The sequence below is a fragment of the Drosophila rhopaloa genome, unplaced genomic scaffold (assembly GCF_018152115.1).
Source record: "Drosophila rhopaloa isolate 14029-0021.01 unplaced genomic scaffold, ASM1815211v1 contig_178, whole genome shotgun sequence".
Lineage (NCBI taxonomy): Eukaryota > Metazoa > Arthropoda > Insecta > Diptera > Drosophilidae > Drosophila > Drosophila rhopaloa.
The window spans coordinates 10501361-10522187 of record NW_025335059.1 but is presented as its reverse complement, the minus strand read 5'-3'; the positions used below and the strand labels follow the sequence as shown (position 1 = coordinate 10522187).

The window sequence follows — 20827 nt, the reverse complement described above, 5'->3', positions numbered from 1 at the left end:
TCGGATCAGGCAAAGCTAAATCATCCTCAGATCATTTCATTTGTTTCCTTTGGAGAAAATTCTCAAAAGATTCGTAGTTTCCTCTGAATAAAAAAAATTTGATCGTAAAATTTAAAAATTAAAAATTATAACCTAATTTACATATCTTTCAGATGCTTCAAATTTCTTAGCCGTATTTGGTTCGTCTATCTTAATAGCGCTAAAATTTAGAATAGGCTACTTCTGGCATCTAACTTTATTTACTTGACATTTCCAATAGCCCAGATAACCGAAATACCAGGAAAAAACATGAATTTTGCTTCATAAAAATTTTGCAAAAAGGAAAAATGCATATTATCTAAAATACTTAGTTTTATGTCGTTGCACAACTAACCCAATTTAGTAAGACTTTGTGCCATTTTGCCCACTGTGCCGAGGCTCAGTCCTTCCAGCCCGCAAAAACTCTCGTCCTCAGCTTTATTATGTCATTCCCTGCTGGTCTCTTCCAAGACTCCAAAGAAGTAAGCCGCAATAATTGAGATAAAAATGTGCAATTAGTGAGGAATACGCGTTGGCTTCGCAGCTTTAGCTGCGGGGATTGTACGCAATTTACGTGGCCAGCAGAGCTCAGCTGGGAAAAGTGGTTGGAAAAGCGGGGGGAAGCCCCGGATGCAAGAGGTGCTTCTTGGCTTTCTGCCATTACTGTTGTGTGGTTTGCCCGTCAAAAAATAAAGGCGAGTGGCGAGAGTTTTGCCTTAAACGCTGCATTAGCACCCGTCCGTCGGTGCTTAGGTGTGGTGGCAGCGGAACGGGAAAGCGGAAAAGTGGAAAAGCGGAAAAGTGGAAAACTCGAATTGCGGAATGCTGCTGACGCTTTAACTGCTCTGCTGCAGGCTGCAGAATTTTCCCGCAACTTTCGGTGCAGGAGCCGTTTGGGGAAACCCAAACGCAAAGCGAAGCCAACCCAAGTTCTGCGGTGGAGCTCTGGTTTGCCCTTTGACCCGTGCGCTGCTCCGGGGGTCGAGTTGTGGTGCACCCGATTGTGTGCTCCTGCTTGTTGTTATTTTTGTTTTTTATTTGCCGCTTGGTATAATCACAATCGCACCAGTGGAACAAGGACATGCTATATTGCAGGAAGCAAACGAAAAAAAAAAGAAATACATAACTGAGGCCAAATAAATATAATAAAATAAAAGGACACCCCCGGGGGCAGAACAGCTGCGGCAGCAGTTATGGAAATAAATATTTGTTAATGTTTTATTCACTCAACTGTTATGGCACATTCGTTTGGGAAATATTTCATATTTGCTCTTTGCACCCACTCCCACGACAGCATGCCATTAAGCCCCGAACAGCTTAAAGGATGTGGGGAAGTGCATATAATTTATGAGTGGGATATAACATATTCCACTCCAGTTCCCCGCCACGAAAATCAAACCAGTTTAGTGTTCGCCGAATTCGATTTAAATTTAAGCACGGCCACGAATTTTAAACCGATGGTTTGGGATGCCACCTCGAGATCATAACTAAAATGTGTAATCCATTTGGAAGCGGTTTGTTGTCTGCGTTGTCTGTGTGTGTTCCGCAGAACAATGACAATCCAATTAAAATTCAAACTTGATTCCAATCAACACATTTCAATAATCGCATTACGCATACGCCGCGTTGTCGCGCACAGCCAAAGCTGCGAATTCGATTTAACAATTAAGAGGGTTGCACGTGCATCTGGAGTGCGGAGTGTCACGGAATGATTTCATTAGGGGCGTGAAAAGAGGGAGGCGTCGCGAAAAACCGTCAACCGACAACCAGAAATCGAAATCGAAATCGAAATGGAACTCGAAATCAATGCGGGAACGGCAAATAAATCATTTGACCGACCTTTTAACGAACATGGCCCAAAATTAAATTCAGACCCCGGGCTGAAATGATAGCCTCATTCCGCCACTCAACGCTCTTTTCAATAAGGTTCGATTTTCCACCGTCAAGTGGAAATCATATTATAAAGCGAGAAATATGCGAAAAAAGGAGAAACCTGATGATTGAGCTGTGAGCGGAAATTAATCAACGGAAACTAAATTTCTGGGTTTCCAAGGGTTTTCCAGAATTCTCTACACTACAAAATATGACAACGTTTTGTATTATATTGATGAAAAGATTTTTATTTATTTCACAATAGGGTTTTCATATTTAAATGAGGAAGGAAAAATTATCCATACAAAATTAATTTAATGAACTCCAATAATATTAATATTTTAAAGCTATTTTACATTCTAAATTGGTGTTCATTTTTTTCCAGAGAACGTGTTTCTAAAAAATATTATTTTGGTTGACTCTTCATTTTTGTCAGAAAAGGATTTCCAAACCAATTGTTCAATGCTAGCGATAAATTGCTTATATTGATTTTTTAGCATTTATTACTTATAATTTCTATTTGAACAATTTATTTTTTGGAAAATTTTCTTTCTGGGAATATTTTCTTGAATTTCATTTTTAGCACGATTTTTTTCCAGAATAAGATTAATTTAATTCTGAGTGCAGGTCCGCCGCCGGGTTTTCCTGGTTTCCTGCTTTCCTGCCACATCGATTGCATTTATACTGGCAATTGCCAGCCCATCACTCAGCATCGAGCTGAAAAAGTGTTTATTTGCATAAATCCTTTTCGGCCAGCTTAGATTTTTCTATTCCCTGGGAGCGGAACGGGTTTATTTATGGCCAGAAGGACTAGACATCACGTAGCTGGTTTGATTAATGGCTGCCGGGCGGACACATCTTCTTCATGTCTTGGCCCGCAGAGAAATGGCCGAGAAAAGTTTTCACTACACTCGCCAAAGTTTGCTGTGCGATGTTGTCCTCGATGATGAATAGTCGGTGCTTTCGGCCAGGGCTACTTAATATCAATGCCCCACTGTTGACTTGGCCAAGACAAGTGTACAGCCCCCCAAACGCCCCTCTTCATTTGAGTTTGAATTCTCTTATTTGAGTTCGACTCGAGTTCGATTGCAAGTTGGCAATTGAAACGGGCCACGCCCACGCAAATGACAAAACAAAACTTAGCAACGCCCCAGTTGTTTTTGGCTTCAAAAATGCAACCCGACTTTTGTTTGACTTGAGCCGAGGGGGGGGCATTGATTTGAAATGTCAGCCAGCAGCAGTGACCTACAGGCGAGCTGTCATTGGAAGTGTTCAAGGTGTTCGGAGCGAGCTAAATACATATCTCCCAGAACGAAGGCCAGGCTCAACAAGTATCTAAAGCACATTGTATCCGCAGTTGCAGTGCCTTGACACACAAAACTTTGGCCGTCCATGAGCCAGTCACGTGCCATCAGGACCGCAAGGAAAAAGCCTAACCGAATATTCATTCTAGTTGGGAGCTTTATGCAAATTTCGCCCCAACCATTTGAGGGCGAGGGGCGGACGAGCACTTCTCAAATCGTTGGCGACCTCGACGCACCACATTTTGCCAGCGCCGAGGACAAGCGCTCAGCGCTTTCATTTGCATTTAAAGTGCTGCCATATGGCCGGCAATATCAGTGGGACAGACAGACAACACCGATATATGGAGAACCCAGGGGGCATTTGCCACTTCCCACCCACTAAGTATATATACGAAGAAGTAGAGAAACGGAGGCTCAGAGAAACGGAGACCCAGAGAAATGGAGAAACGTGACCAGGCATATAGAAGCTGTTGAAAATTTAAATACCCAGTATATGCGCAAGTGTTTTCCAATGCACTTTTTCAGTTTGCAAACATCGCTTTTGCCCCTGGCTTAGTCAAACGCACAGAGAAGAATTATATTGCGAATTGGTATTTATTAATAAAGGTGTATAAAAAACTGTATGCATTTTAATTAAATACTTTAGTTTTGTCCTTGTGAAATATTGCTGTGGTGCTGTTAAAAACATTAAATACTTATTCAATATTCAAAATGTAACGTTTATGAGTATTTTAAAAAACCAAATTTTGCTTATATGTAAAACGTTTAAAAAAATGTAAAGTCATCTCTGGAAAAAAAGAGTTTCGATAGAGCACCCAAAAACAACGACCCATATTCGCAGTTCTTTTTAAATGTTTATGTTTATTTTCAACGAGGCACTAAAGGTTTAAGCATCTTTTAATTAAAAAAGCGAATAATTTCAGACTCTGTTGCCTTAAGTGGATGAAATCCAAAATGAAAAAACCATTTGTGTATTCTCTTTACCAAAAAAAAATATGTTATTTTAATTTTTCCCGTGGAAGAAAAATTTTGTGTTTTTGATTATTTTTGTTTTATGTTTAACTTTGAACTATGTAAACTTTAAATTTCATATTATTTTATCAAGTGTTACATGCTTTTAAATTGAAAACTTAAGGCCTCTACAAAACGTTACAAGCCAATAAACATTTTTAAACCAAAATTCTTAGTTCTTAATTTTGGGGGACTTTGGGTTTGAAAGGAAAAACTTTTGCAACCACTGAAAGAATTTGATTTTATCAGTTCAAACTTACACAGTCGAAAGAAACGCGGTCAGGCTGGCAAAGTGAATCCCGAAACGGTTTGCCAAGCTGCACAGATTTTCCGATTTCCCAGTCAACTTGGGCGCCAAAAACTTCAAGTTGTTGCTGTTCCGAACTGACAGCCAAATCTCGTGTCCTCTCAAAAATGTAACTAATGAGATTTTAAGTTTCTCCCAGTCCCACCTCTACCCGACACTTGTCAGTTTTGTGAGGGTGTTCCGGCGTTTTGGGTTGGCTGCTTCGGGTGTGGACGTTTGTGTTTACTTGTCGCCTGCAGGCTGCGGATTTGGATAGGAGCAGAGATTCTGGCTCCGGCCCAGGTGACGCGCCCCAAGCCCAAAGCCCCGAGCCCGCAGCATTTTGACCTCTGAGTTGATCCCCACTTTCGCACCCCTGAAATCAGACCGCCTGCCAGTTGTATCTATATCTCTATAGTTGAATCTGCACACTGAACTAAATTTGAAGGCAAAGTTCTTGATTTGAGACCTGCATTTTATATCTTTACCTCAGGTTAATTTAGTTTTTTATTTGAGATTTATCATTAAAAAAAACGAAAGCCAAAGTTATTTTTTCAATTCTATTCGTACGAAAGACCTTTATTCAACATTGGTTCATTTTCCTTTTTGTTACAAACAAAAATCAGATGACTTAGCAGCTATTTTGATTATTAAAAAACAATTATATTTTGTTTTTTATAAACATATTGCAAAATAATTAAGAATTGTTAAAAGTTCTTGAAACAACACTAAATGATATAATAATGAGAACTTCCATAACTCAAACTTTCCTATTCAGTTGAACCTAGAAGTGGGTTTTAATATAGTGTATAAATGCACGTGAAAAGTGTGCCAGATGTTGGTTTGAGTGATGGAGGTTCCACTGAATTTCGTATTAGCTTAAGTTTTTTTTGTAGAACTCAATTTCTTTTTCATTTCGTCTTTATTTTACAATCACTGTCTTGGCCTGTGATAGTTTTTTCTCTGTGTATCGCCGCCTGTTGTTGTTTTCACGCGCCCAAGGCTGATGTCCTTGCAGCGCCTGCGACTTGTTACCAAAGTTTGTGGGACTTTTGGCCAAATGAAAATTTAATGTACCTTGTTTCGGGTTGGCCGGCCTATCCCCAAGTCGCCGGGAAGGTGTGGCGCGTGTAATTTAATTTACACCGAGCATTCAGCACGCCGCAGTGTCACTGTCGCATTTTCAAATTAAATACATTGGGAAGTTTTGCAGTCCTGCGTCCTGCGGCCTCCAACTCGAACTCCACCTCCGCCTCTGCCACTCCCAGTCGAACCTGCACACACACACCTGTTTTGACCTGGTTTTCCAGCTTTTCCTCCTCACGGATGACGGCTCCTGGTCTTGGCCAAGTGGCGGTGATGCCTTTGGCCATTTCGCACTGCCAGTTGGCATTTACATTGCCTGTTGTCGTTTGTAATAAGCTTCCTCTGGCCTCCAGGTTGGCCAGTTGGATGGGAGTTAATTGCATAAAGTTGTTGTGCCTGTCCGCTTTGTGGAGTTAGTACAGAAATCTCCTGCGTCTTTGGTTTTGGGTCGAAATGAGTTCCTGGCTAAGGCAAAACTTTGACAAAGTTTTGTGGGAACTGGAACTGAAAGGAAATCAGATGGTTTTAATCAATTGCTACCGTTTTCCTCCTCAAATCTACTCTGCAATATGCATGTTCGCAATCGATTTCAATCATAAATTCAATGGAATAGTTCAAGTTTTATATGTATGCACACGTGCTACAAAGTGACACAAGGCAACCGACAGATAACCGCAGGCACTTTACCAGCTTTTCATGGTTTTTATAGCTCTCGAAACTAATTCCATGTTAAATGCAATTAAAAAAAGCATTTTAATTGCGTGGGCATCCTTTATACAGTAAGCATTCTATGTTATAAACTAATCTATAATATTTTTACAAAAAGCATATGGTGTTAAAGAAGCTGTTGATATAAAAAAAAATTAATTATTCTTTTTTAATCTTTAACATTATTAAATTAAACATTACTTATTAAAAATTATTATCTTGTATATACTATTACATCGAAGCTGATTCTTCTCTTTTCTTCTTTACAAAAATAAGACTTATTTAAAAGAAAGTTACTTTTATAAATGTGCGTATATAAAGTGTTTACTGTATTTTCAATTGCAGTTGCAGCAGCATGCCAGAAATTCGTGCTCGAATTTGTTGCATTTTTAATTGGAACACAGTTTCAACAGCTTGGCAACATTTTGCCCACTTTCCATGAGATGAGGGCTCCTGTCTTGTCCTTCGGTGCTCCCCTAATGCAACTGCATCCGCATCCTTTTTTCATGCTGATGAATGGTCAACGCCAGATGGTGTCCGCCTCCTAACTCTTATCTTCACCCCAAAGTGGAGCACTCAGCAGCTCTGGCACTTTGGCATGTGTTTGAATAGTGTCCAATCACAGGAAATAAAGCAATTAAATTAAATGCATAGTTAAAAGGAAAGTTAGTTTCGGCAGTTAAAAGACAGTTTTTTTTCAGTAACATTTAAGTGTAACAAAAAAGCTCAGAAAAGGAAAAAGAAACTGCAATTTAACGAAATGTATATATTATTATATATAAAAAAATCTTTTTTTTGCCACACAGAAGTTAATTTTGGTAAAAAATGTGTATTTTGTCTAAAAGGTTCTGAATCAATGAATTTGTATTTTTTGAAAATAAATGTAAAACATGATTTGCTTTAAAGCTTGCATTGACTCCAATAAGCAGAAATTATTACAATTATAATAATAATACTGCTCAAGATAATAATTGAAAAATCTGTTCCTACAACTATAGGTGCATTTTTAAAAATTTTTCCCTGTTAATATTTATGAAAAAAATGTATATATTAATGAAGGAACAAAATTTGGACTTAAGACTTCCGTTTGAGCATGGAAATACGCTTAATAATCTCTTCAATTCATATTTCAGTTCAACATTTTAAGCTTCTCGTTTTAATTATTTCCCTTAAGCGCATTTCGAGGAGTTGCCAACACTCGAAAGTTTCCATAATATCTTTCAGTTTTTGCCTGTTTTGTTTATTTTTGCCCAGAGCCGAACTTGTAGCAACTATTCCCAACTTTCTATGAACTGGGCAACAGAAGTGGGTGTGGATGTATGAATTTAAGTATGTAAGGATGGAAATTTATTAAAGCCAATTGCAGTGTTGCAAGGAGGTAGATGCAAAAAAACATGAACAACTTCCGTTCAAGAAATGAGATTTTTACTTAACTCAATATGAGATGGTAAGTGCAGTCAGATGGATGAACGAATGCGATCATAGACAGGAGCAGAGAGTAAACACAAATAAAACTAAAGTAGAGTGCCAATAAAGCGAACAGCTAGCGAACAATGCCATAAGTGCGCGTATAAATTACATTTGAAATAGTGAGCGAAAAGGCGATTGTTTCGCATTTCTCTTCTTTGTTTCGCTCCATCCCAAAACCCAATCTCCATCCACTTCCGCTTCCGCAGCGCTTGTCGCATGGAAATCCCCTAAATACAATAAATTTCACATTTCATTTAATTCCATTTCATTTACAATGCGAAACCGAATCCGCAACAAGCAAACAAAGGAGCTCCAATCCAGTGGGTGCCCATGATAAAGAAGCCAGAAGCCAACGAGAAATGGGGAAAAAGCGGGAAAATAAAGAAAATTCAGACGAAGAAGTAGAGAGTAACTGGCAGTCGTAGGTCGAGGGGTCAGGCAATGAAAGGAAAATATGTATATGTGTGTATAAAAAATAAATGTAACAATTGAACCGAATAAATGAAATCAGGACTCAGGAGCATTCACTCCCGCTGAGTAAAACGCATTGCAGCCATATTGTGTATTGTATCAGGTGCATACAAATAGGTTTACGTTCAAAAGGGAAACAAAAAACCGATTTAAGGTAAAATTAAATAGCAGTGTTGAATTGCATGATAACATTTTATCGAGCAAAAATAAATATAATAGCAGCTTAACAACAATTACAAACACTTAGAATAAATCTACTATTTCAAACATTTGTCCATCAATTGACTAAAAAACTAAAAATATAAGAATTCCAAGATTTCTAAAAAATTAATGCAAAAATTATTCGTAAAAGCACACTTTATATAAATTTTATAAATTAGCTAACTTGCGTTAAAATGTGTGTTTTGCTGAAAGTAATACCAGGGCTGTGCAATGCAATTAGTGAGGCACTGTTGACTGATGGTGAGACTGGAATTAGACTTTGTTGTTTGTATGGCTCAACGTGTTGCAAGTAGCAGCTGTCTGCCTGCACTCGGTGTGATAAAGTTTTCGGCTTTTCCATTTGCCCCTGCAGACAAAAGCACTGGCTAGATTTCCACTACTTTTTCCCTTTTGCGATGTGTCTTTAAACTTTTTATGTTTGCAAACTAAAGTGCAAAGAAGTTTATTTGTGACAATACCATAAGTCACTGAAATGTTAAACTCCTTTCCCAGATCTTTGATCAATAAAGTTGAAACACGAGAAAGGAGTTTTTCAATCATTGAGTTTAATATCTTTTGGAATCGGATTTAAATGGCTTCTTGTTACGATTTTATTAAATTTTTCTAAGCGAATTTAGCTGACCAATAAAATTAAAGTTCGAGATAGGAGTATTCAAATTACAGAATTCTTATTAAGATTAATTATGTTTGTTAATTATTACCAATATATGAATTGAGCGAATTTATCTGACCAATAAAGTTAAAACACGAATAGATAGTATTTGATTCTGTAAATTTAATAGCTTTTGCAAAAGCTTTATAATAAATGAAGTACTATGTTATTAAATATTACTAATATATCAATTGAGTGTATTTTTTTGATGATATTTTGCACTATCAATAACCTTTGTTTCCTTTCCATTACAGTGATACTTCGATATCAACGCGAGTGGATATGCTCACGCCTGCTATTGAAGTCTACAAGCCGCCCCTCTGACACAAGGACGACACTGTGGAGAGCAATCTAGGGAATCCCTCGACGAGTAGCGACTTCTAGCAGAACCTGATACGGAACCCTGCGGAACTAGCCAAGGATACTCTATTTGTTCTTCCAGCATAGTGTCTACCCAATCGAACTTCGAACGGATGTGGAAGATGGGCGGAGATGGCCAAAGAGCTCGAGACACGACGACCGACACTATCAGAGGTTTTAGTGCAACTAGCAGAACAGAAATGAATCAGATTAATGTGACACAAGCGAGCACACACATAAATTAATAATTGATCCAACTGAATAATTCCTAAGATTGATTAAATTTAGTTACTTTTTAGCGTAAATGATTTTTAAACCAGCCGACGGAGACGGAGAAACCAACAGAAGTGTTAATCGGTTAATAAAATAAATCGAAGTCTAGTTCTAAGCTACGGCAGTGGCATGTGTATTTGTATCTCTAGCCGCGTATGCAATATACATGTGTATATGTGTGCCTGTACGAATTCGAATATGCAAATTTGGCAATGTGTAAATTTAGTTAAAATGATTCCATTACGGATGGAAAGCAAAGGCAAAATGAGACAAAAAAAAAAAACAAACCACTAAACAGAAAATGCAATGAATAATTTTTGTACTGCTGAAAGAGAAACCAAACGGAAAACAGAATATTAACGTTAAGTGTACAATTTTGCATTAGGTAATGAATAAGTTTGTAATGCATTAGTAATTAAATACAATAAAATGTTCAGCTAATCACGAGGAAAGCAAAAGCAACCCAAACTACAAATGCAACCATAAATAAAGTTACGAAAATGCAATTGGAAATTCAAATGAAAATTCGGCCAGCGGCAGAAAACATTTTACGCTTCGGTTAATCGCTCCACACAGAAGTAGACTCGCCACGCCACGCCTCATTTTATAGAGAAACCGCCCACATTTTGTAACACCCACGACCGACCATCAATCGCTTTTGGTTTTGCTGTAGAAATCGGTATGAAGTTCGTCTTAGACGACATTCGTATGCCCTTCACAAAGTGCCCCAAGTTGAGAGAATTTGGTCAAATTTCAGTCATGAAATTTTTCGTATTTGCGTTACAGTTATTGTTGTTTTTTTTTTTTGGAGAAAACCGAATCTTTGTCATGTAGTAAAATGTAAAGGTTTAAATGTTTAAAATATAATTCAATAATCAACGTTTTTTGACTGTGATCATTTGAATGATATATAGAGAAATATGATATTATTGAGTATTGTTGTTGACAACAAAAAATTACGAAAAGCAATTATGTAACTTCTCGGTCTTGATTCAATCACTAATCACCAATCAACCAGCACGCCAGAGCACATTTCGCATAGAAGTTTCTACGATTCCCCATCAGTGTAGGTGTACTGTAGTTAGATAACTCCCCGATAATCCCACCCTCTTAACACTTTGACATTATTATGATTCTGTTTCATTTCGAGGCCGATCACACACACTCACTCACATTCGTGCTTGACAATATTTAATTTCCAAAAGGAGTTTTTCAATCATTCCATCACTGGCACATCTCACCGGACAGGACATGCTGCGCCCAATTTGTAACTAAACCGCTTATTCTGTTCCACATTGAGATACAGAGGCTTTGGACGAGGAGAGATTAGGAGATATTGAATGTTAACATTTATTTGTATAAGCTGCAGAACATTGTTGGAATTAGAGGAACCTGCATAGTTTTTTGATATTCATGTAGATACATGTAAATGCCACTCACTAAACTTAAGGAGATAGCTACCGATGGCATCAAGGATAATTGCATTATATTTGTAATATCAAACTGTTCATAGTTAAGACAAGGCAAGCCACAGGAAAAACAATTAACGGAGAACACAAATAACAACAAATGTATATAAGCTGACTAGAAAATTGGTAATAGAAACATTTGAAAACGAACTCAAATGAGACAAATGAAGCTACAACAAAGTGCATATAATTTTGATAGTTAAGATAATTTTAATACATTTTTTAAGACACAGCAAGAGGGCAAAGGTACTACGATAAGGAAACCAAATAGGAAAATTAAAACCAACTGAGGAGAAGCCGTGAAAATTATTCCATTTTTACACACCCTCAAGCAGGGCTCGTTAATTGGTTTTGTTGTTACAGTAAATAATGCAATAAACATTCGCGTATTTCTTACTATTATTGTTATTATAATTGTTGTTATAAAGGAAATTTGAATTTGAGAATTGCACAATGATTTTTTATACACCGCAAATTGGCTTTGTCAGTGCAAGGAAATTCGTTTTACAAATTCGATCAACTTGAAAGCATGTCTGGCATTTAAAGCGGACACCACACGCATTGAACAATGGACATTAATTTATACATATATAATGACGAGAGAAATAATGGAAAATAATAGAACTAGAACGCATATTGAATAATAAATGAGACATACATATTATTGAAAGAAATTAAAAAGAAAACATAACAAAACAGATGCATTCACTGGTGTTTTATTTTGTTATTGAAGGAGTTGATAGGTAAGTAAGACTGGTGAATTAAAGTGAAATGGATAACCTATTCCAATAGTAAGTTAAACAAATCCACTGCATTATACCCGAAACCATCAGGCAGCAGAAATTATGTCAAGCCATCGTCCGTCATTCCAGGCCGTTGGTTTTCCGGGAGGTTGGATCCATTGATATGACGTTGGAGGTGAGATTGGAGGTGGAGGATTGGAGGAGGAGGAGGATTGGGCGGCGGGTTGGCCTCTTGTGTATCGACGCAGCCGCGAGTTCGCCTCCATCCACAGCAAAATCAAATGAAGTGAAATGAAATCAAAGGCATACAACGTTGAGGGAGGCACCATAAGCCAACGCATAGAGGCACACACATGCACCATCGCAGCAAAGGGGATTTCAGATGGGAAGGAGCCGTACACTGAGCAAAATAGCTCGAGTTCAGGACACTTTGAAAGAGATTCTCAAAAGCTTGCTGTTAAAATGATGTATTTTTAATATAACTGAATTATTTGTAAAAAGTAATGGTTTTTATTTTCATAATAATAAGAATGCGTTTAGTTTCTTGAGTTTATTTAATTTGTCTTTTGTGACAAGTGTCTAAAACTGAGGTTTTTTTGAATCTTGTAGCACTTGGATAAAGATAAGTAAACCATATCATAGCATTAAACCAATACCAAACTCCTTATAAGCAATACAAATTTAAGCATATGCTAATTTTCTCTCTAACGTCATAAACGCTAATGCATAAGAATTCAGATGTGAGTTTTTAATTAACAAAACAAACTTTAAGATCAAGTGTGACAACGCTGAACTTCCTTAAAATCAAATCAAATCTCACAAAAAATTGTGTTTGTGCAGACATTCTCCGCTTTATGGGGAAGCTCGTCCGCACATCCTTGCCACCAGATGATGTTTACACTTGAGCTGCAGCAATGGCAAACACAATCTACATGCCACAGCCCCGGCAACCTCGATGTGCCACCGCCATTCCACCGATTTTCCTCCAGTTTCGTGCGTATGGGGAAAAGAAATTGCCGTGGTTTCGGTGGAGCTGGAGCCGCAGACTTCGATCCAAGTTGTATTTGCCTCGCACAACCAAAAAACTGAGTTAGCGGTCGCCCTGTGTGCAGGAATACACATTCCCCGGGAGTGGATAAGTGTGGTTGTTTTGGAGGCAGGCAACGATGTCATAACCGTAAGCCCCAGTTGATCCTGCATCGATTAGTCGGCCAGGAAGCGAGTGCCTCATACCGGATACTCGTCCACAAAATCCTGCCACAGAGTTGCGAACACAAATCGTAACAAGGACTCAGGACCTCGGGCCACGCATCCCTCAACAGGTAATCGAAAGACAGTGCTGGGAAGTACCTAACTGTTTTCCTTTTTTTAAAAAATGTGTACTTATTACTTTGCAAAGGTACAGCTTCTGAATTCGATGTTTAAAAGTTTATTTTTAACTTATTCATTTAAAAATCTCTACAGTAAGATGTCATTAAATTGCTGAAAAGTGAACCATGCAATTTATTGATCAAAGTTCTGAGAAAAGTATTTCTAAGTACACATTTTAGGGCTAATTTATTTCAGATAAATGGGATAGAAGTCTATGTTACAGTAAGGTAAGTGTTAATTTTTAATAGTATTTTTAAACTTAGGTACAAGTTTACCCATTTCTACAAATTTCTTAAAACATTTTGTTTCTGAAGAAAAATGTAATTATCAAATGAGTTAGAAATGAGTAGGTTATATTTTACAGATGTTTATTTAGCGATAGAGGAGCTTAAACATATGCCTTCTACATTTTAAATTCCTGAAGAATGTACCCATTCTCATCACTGCAAATACGCAGCGATTGATGGGCTTGGAAATGTGCATGTTTTTGGGGTGTTGGGCGAACGAAGAGCTCCACTTGGAGGAGCAATTGAGGGAACAACGAGCTTAACAAACTGCCAGAGCTCCAGGGGCGCTTTTTGTTTCCGACCGCTCTGTCTGTCTTCCTGTCGAGATGAACTGGTGGGGAAGTGGGGGAGAAAGGGCCGGCAGTTCGCACTTCAATTGAACACATTAATGTGTCACTTTCGTCGGATCCCGGAGCAGGTTTCGGTGCGTTGGGAATGCCATAAATCAACACCCCGGCCATCGCCATGGAGAGCTATCGATTAGCCGGGACTAACCTTCGGATTGAAGCATGCGGCATGGGGCATGGGGCGTGAGGTGTGCTGCTGCAGTGGTAAATGCGGCCACCAAAACCTGGACAGGAGCCCCTCCTCGGGCCTTGGGCCTCAATTTCACGAACTTGACTTTCGGTTAGCTAACAGCCATCAGCCATCAGAAGCCCACCTCCGCACCCGCTCGTCATCGCTTCCGTCCAAACACGAACGGGTATGAAAAGGCTCGCATGACTGCAGGAAATTACCATAATTTCAATTTAAGAAATTAAACGAATTCCGTTCTTGGCTGAAAAGAGAGCAGCGCCGACCGCCAAAAGAGTTGAGTTGAGTTAAGACCTTAACCGTGGAGCTAGAGATTTTAAGCAAGGTTTTACCCACATGACATGTGGGTGGAAGGTGCGGAAAAACTTGTAAATTTATTACTTATTTATTTATATTCTGTTCAACTGCAATGAAAAATGTTCATGAGAACTAAAATGTAGCTATAGCCCAAAGCTCTAAGTGGATAGCCAATTTGATTACTTATGCATTATAATATTTTATAAGATACAGAAGTTTAACTTTATGTGTTCATATTTGCAAGAAATTAATATCTCATATTACTAGAATATAGGTATCTGATAATTTCTTGTATTATAAATTAGTTTATTAGAGATCGAAAACGTATTGTAAATGGTTCATGAAAGTATCCTTAACAAAGGCGTATAATTTTTGAAAATATATGATTGACAAATCGGCCTCGGGTCGATTAAAATCTCGTATAGAGCAAAGGTCTGTGTTGTTCGGTTTTTAGAATTTTAATACACTGAAAGTTAAGAAACTCTAAAGATTTTTTGAAATTTTGCTCACGTGGTAAAACAAATTGCTGAAAAGAAAATTCTGAAACCTATATAAAAGGGGATCCTTTTATTAAATTTTTGTTGAGGTTAATTACCAAGTCGCCCTTTGAAATACGATTTAATGATTTGAGAACTGTCAAAAGTTAACAATTATTTTTTTCGAGTAATTGGTCTGGTTAGATAAAAACATACCAAAAAGTGTTGTCTTTAATCCAAAAAGTGTGAACCCTATAGTAGGGTTCCCTCCTCTTTAATATTTTTTGAAGTTAAGCCTTCAATGTTCCTTTTCCAATACTATTCGTTTAATTGTGAACTGTCAAGGCGAAATTTATTTTTCACGAGTACGTAGCCTGATGGACCTGTTCCGGCGTAACCCGATTCTGGAGGTGACCAAGTGCGAGATGTGCCCCAAACGGGTGTACCACTTCGTGACCGGACTGTGTGCCCGCTGTCTGCCCATTTGGGCCGGAAGGAGGCAGCAGGACAGGATGCGGCTGAGTCTGGATCAAACCCGGGCGGTGATTGTGGGCATGACCCGGGGTCACCAGAATCTGAGCCAGGTGGACCCCGTCTTCCGGCAGGCAATCGAGGAGGCCAGGCTGCTGCGCCTCCAGAAGGTCGATCTGTTCCAAAGGGTGCGCTATCAGTTCCAGCTCGGCATTCTCCCCGCACCGTTCCACGACCCACAGGGACCATTTGACACCGAGGAGGATTACTGGAATGTGCCGGAAGTCGCCGATATGAGTTTCAAGGCATTCCAGAACGAAATTGACCTGCTGAGCGATGTGCCCCGGCTGTCACTCGCTGACCTTGACCAAAACAACAATGAATATACACAAAAATAAAATTAAATAATGAAAGATGTGTTTAAATGATAGGCGTTAGACCAAAACTAATTTAATTGGGACAAAGCAGTATTTTAAAATAATATATTTCGCCTATTATACAGATTTTAAGTTAATGCTAACCTCAGAATTATTTACTATAATAATTATAAAACAGAAATAAAGTTTCCTAATTAAAATTTTTACACACACCTACACCAATTGCATTGGATTGCATTATATAATAAATAAAATAAAATCAAACTTAATACACTTATACAAAATCTGAACGCTTAAAATCAAAGTGAAACAGTCAGTCTTTGATTAGTTTAAACCTGTTTTAATGGAAAATCAAAATGTGCTAAGCTCAAAATCAAATTAGCCTGTTAGCAAGTGTTTATATGCAATTACCAATTCGACCGCAAGACAATTGCTTCCGAGGAATCTTTGAAAGGATTGGGTATAATGCTTCGTAATTGGCACTTTTAGTAGGTGTAATAAATTACCCAAATCCAGGCCGAAACATTTCGACGCACCGAGCGGCCAAGTCAAAACCAATTGAGCAAATGCGACGGCCAGGTCATCATTACCAGGCCAGAATGGCTGGCCATTGGCCATCGGCCATCAGCCATCAAGCTCTGAAGATCTCCAGGGGCTCATGGACATTTTGCTAATGAAAATGTTTATTCAAATTTACGTCAATGGATGTGTTTACACGAATGACCATCAATCTACATAAATAAACGCAAGTACAATCCGGCATGTGTGCGTGTGTGTCGCAAAGTACTGCGCATTGTTCTTTGCCCGGCATTGTTCAACAATTTGTTTAATGAGAAAACTAATAAATCAAATGCGCCATCAATTACAATCAAATATATTCTAGAATGCCACCGACAAGGGATCCACTAGGCTTTTGGATCGATGGATCAATAGTCGATTTAGTAAGGGAATAAATTCAACAGGACTAAGACAATACAAATAAAACAAAAATAAGTGTAAAATAGGTTTTCGAAACAGGGAATATATTGGAAATGAACTGTTATAATATTTTGTCATACTTTTATAGTGTTGACTAATGAGATAGTTTAATTCCATTTTATTCTTTTTTCTAAAGTCGTAAACCCACATCCGTTAAAAAAAAATAAACACTATGTTTAATTCCTTTAAAAAGCGTAATTTAAGCTTGATTTGGGTAGAATGATAAAATGGTTTCATTTTACTCCATAAATTTAAATGAACTCTTTCTTTTATTAATACAAGCAAAAGTTAATCAGTGAAAAATGTACTTATTTTTGAGATAAAACTAAATTTCAGCCATTTGGTGCGCAAAAACCAACTGTTACTGATGTTACTTAAACGCTTGAATGCTTTTATCTCAACCTCCCAAAGAGCTCCGTCTGCCCAGCGTCTGTCCCAAATGAGGCGGACTTGATTGTTCAAAAACCAGATGGCCAGAGTCCAAGAGGCGACTCGTCAGCCTCGGCCAACGGTCAACGGAGCTGGGGAAGACCCAGTTGGCTGCTAAGTGGCAGGATGAGAGGCCGGGCGGAGGACATTAGTCAAGTGCAACAGCTTTCAAATAAACATAAATTGAGCATGCTGCGCCGGAGGACGAAGAATGGGGCTTGGTGGACCCAGTTGCTCCTCTAGCCGCCTGGTGTCGTAATTAAAGGCAGTCGCGCAATAACGAAGAGAAATGTCCGCTGCCAAAGGAAAGGAGGATGCGCTTCTAATTTATTTGTTTTTCTCACTTGACTTTTATTTACACGGGCATTGGCATGTGAGTGGCGTGGAGCGGAACGAACGGGGTAAGTTGGGTGGTTTTGGGTGTTTTTGCGTGGTTTTGGGTGGCTTTCGAAGAGCTATTGCAGCATCCTGCCGCCGTTTGTTACCTTTGTTTGTGAAAGTTCTCCGTGCGCCTTTCTAGGCCAGGGCAAAGTGCCAAATTGGCCTAATGGCGTTAATGCGAATACGAGTCGAGACTAAACCAACGACCAGCCAGCCAGCCAATCCCACATCAAAGGTCGTTTACACAGCTCCAGTTTTGGTTTCAGTTTCAGTGTCGGATGTAGATGCAGATTCTGATGCAGATGCAGATGCCACTGCACTTGGAGATTGGGTGCAGTTGCCAAGCCAAAGCTTAAAGGGCCCAGTCCCACTCCCACTCACACTCACACTCCCAATCTCCCTCCCAAACACAATGTAATGCAAATCAAAGCACTTAAAAAGTTGAGCAATTTGGCAACGAATGCTAATGGAAGTCGAGAACATTCCTAGAATATATTTCGACTTTGCTTCATTTAAGTTTTAATTCCAAAGCCTTGGCATATTCATGAAATAAAACAAGCAATTGGCTATCCAAAAAAGTGAGAAAACTAACCGACTATTAGGCCGAGTATCACTTGAAAGGATTTTTAGCTGGAATTTATATTGCCTTTGTTGCACATTATTATTGGTTTTGAATGAATGCATCTGACACTTGTGCCCCTTTTTTAGTTTCATTTGCGAATTCTCTTTTTCTGCTTGTTTAATACACAAAGGCAATATTTGCATTACCTTAAGGCAAATTAACATTTGTCCGTAATAAAACCCTTTGACCATTTTCACTATATTTAAAAGAAATGCTTTAAACGCAAGGTCCAAAAGAAACGCATCCAGCTTAAGAAGATAATTTAAAAAAGGATGGGCAATGGAAAAGTAAAAATGAAAACTGCCAGGATATAAATAAAAAGAAAATGATTTCTCGTACCTGTATTCCTCGTAACGAATGTCCAACAATCAAGAGTAAAGGAAAAGAAAATCCACCAAGTTGAAGGCGAGAATGTCAAAAGCATACATAAAATCAGTCATGCAATTTCTGATTGTAAAGAATCAAAAACAAGAGGTTTTATTTTCATGTTATAAGCAACTAGACATGTATCATAAATAAAGTTCGCATTACTCCATTCTTTTAACCTAAAACACATATATATTTTCTGATATACAATTTTTAAAGAATTAGTCTCCCAATTTAAACTAATTCAACCTCATTTACTGGCTTTTAATTTCATGCCGGTATGCGCCCATATTTAGTTCAGAAATTTGTTTGGCTGTTCCCACTTTTGTTGCACCGGATGTGCGTGATGCGGCGGTATTTGTTTACGTCCCATTTCCGCATCCGCTTCAACTAGAAGCGCTGCAGTTGCAATTTCACTGCACCCACTGCGTAACTTGATGCGATTTCGCCCGCAAACGTAGCCACCACCACCACCCCCCGTCACCCTATCCGTATCCTTTCATGTTTCGCATGTGCGTGATTTTCGAACATTTCCAGGGAGCCCATTAAACTTTTAATGGAATTTCCATAATCATGTTTAAAGTTGCGAAGGGCCCTGGTAAGTTTCGTATTATTAGTATTGATGAAAGGCACGGGGTATCAATTTCCATGGTTATCTGTGTGAGGCTTATTAAACTGTCATCGGTTTGACATTTCATTGTGCGATTTCAAAGAACTCCTGCGAATTTATCAATTGTGTAATATTTATTTACTGAGTATTTTTAAAAAGGTTGAGTGCATCGACGTTAAAATAACTGATGCTCAACTATCAAAAACGAATAGAAATAAATATTTCTAATGAGAAAGTCAGCTATCTAATTACGATTACTTTATAATTACTTCTCTCACTTACCAATTTTGTTTTTATTATTACCTTTTTTTCAAGCATTGCAATGCATTGGTTGCATTGTTGATTATTATCCAAGAGTCAAATTAACATACTATTTATTATTTACAAAGAAAAGTAAAAATATGTTGAAATTTAGAAATTTTCGGAATGCTAGAAAACGTTTTTTTAAGGATTTGAGCGAAAATAGGCTTGTTAATTTTCAAGAAGCACAACGTGATATGCTAGTAACGAAAATACACATAAATTACACACAAGTCGAAGTTAAGGGCTACATTTTATTTTAATTGGGTTCATCGGCATTTTTATAATTTTGTATAGGTATGATGAATTTGTTTCAGAAAATTTAAAATCAAATAATTTCTCTGAAAACACGATTTAAAGGGTTTAAATAAGCACTCGTTTTTAGCTTTTATAACGGTTTCTTAAAAAAAATTTAAAATATGTTTAGTAGCTGAATGACAAAAAGCTTAACTGTACGATAAGTAAAATAATCTACATGCATTCTACACATTTGACAGCTTACGTCGATAGGGGGCGCCCCTTATGTAGATGCTTGTAGGATGTATACATTTATACGCAAACTTTTAAAACGTCTATTTCAAATATATAAAACAATATTTACAATTTTTTTTTAAGAAATAGCCGCACAGCTTAATGAGTTTTTTACCTACCATAAATTAATCTAAACAGCGGGTCATTTCGAATTAAATGACCCTTATGGAAACTAATTAAATTTGTATTACAAGCAATTAAAATTTAAATTACTGCTTGAAAAGACCAGTTGACAAAAAGTGAATGGTTAAATATCTGGTGAACAGTCGGTGATTAATTTTAGAAGCATCACAATGGTAACTTGCCATGCCATCCTTACTGGATATTTGGCCATATTAGTAACTTTAAGTTATGCAGAAGCTGACGCAGGATTGGATCTGGGACCGATATCCTTGCCGGCAAACGATCAGGTTTGCCAGTGCTCCCTGACGATGTCCTGCAGCTGTTGCCAAAGTGTTACGGTTGACCTTATGAATCAAACCAGTACTGGTATGTCTCATTCAGATATTATTCGATATCCCTAGCCCTTTATTAATTCAACTGTTAGTTTGTCTTACCGTCCAGATTGGTCTAACTACCGGATCGATAGATTTGGAGGCTACAATGGATGGTAATTCGGTGGCCAAGTTATCCATGAGCACCCTGAAACCGCCCAAATTTTGCCTGCCAGTGGTCTCGCTGGCTTCCCTGGACATGTGCCTCAAAGTGAACTTCCAGTTTGAAGGAGTCGGGGTCAAGGTCTGCCCCAACATCTATACCAACTATGCCACCAGTCAGGTCGTCAGCTACGATTTTCCCTGCATTCAGGCGGGACTGGATGGCGTGAGCCTGGCTTAGAAACCAAATCCCAAA

The 20827-nt window shown here is 38.2% G+C and overlaps 3 protein-coding genes across 3 annotated transcripts in view; all 3 read left to right on the top strand.

Annotated features, from left to right (window-relative positions):
* The window catches only part of LOC108049070 (protein tipE), a 33849-nt gene extending 21947 nt beyond the window's left edge, over window positions 1-11902 (top strand). The window contains exon 2 of the mRNA XM_017130117.2: window positions 9355-11902. Within this exon, the coding sequence (XP_016985606.1) occupies window positions 9355-9424 (70 nt within the window). The 3' untranslated portion in view covers window positions 9425-11902. The remainder of the gene's footprint in view (window positions 1-9354) is intronic.
* Window positions 11903-15250: 3348 nt separating this feature from the next.
* On the top strand, window positions 15251-15794 carry LOC108049059. Its single transcript, XM_017130091.2, has one exon. It carries the CDS (start codon window positions 15288-15290, stop codon window positions 15777-15779), a length of 492 nt encoding a protein of 163 aa, XP_016985580.1. The 5' UTR covers window positions 15251-15287; the 3' UTR covers window positions 15780-15794.
* A 4474-nt stretch (window positions 15795-20268) lies between these two features.
* Window positions 20269-20812, top strand: LOC108049051. Its single transcript, XM_017130080.2, has 2 exons — window positions 20269-20464; window positions 20523-20812. The coding sequence occupies exons 1-2, from the start codon at window positions 20269-20271 to the stop codon at window positions 20810-20812; spliced, it is 486 nt and encodes a 161-aa protein (XP_016985569.2).
* The last annotated feature ends 15 nt before the right edge of the window (window positions 20813-20827 follow it).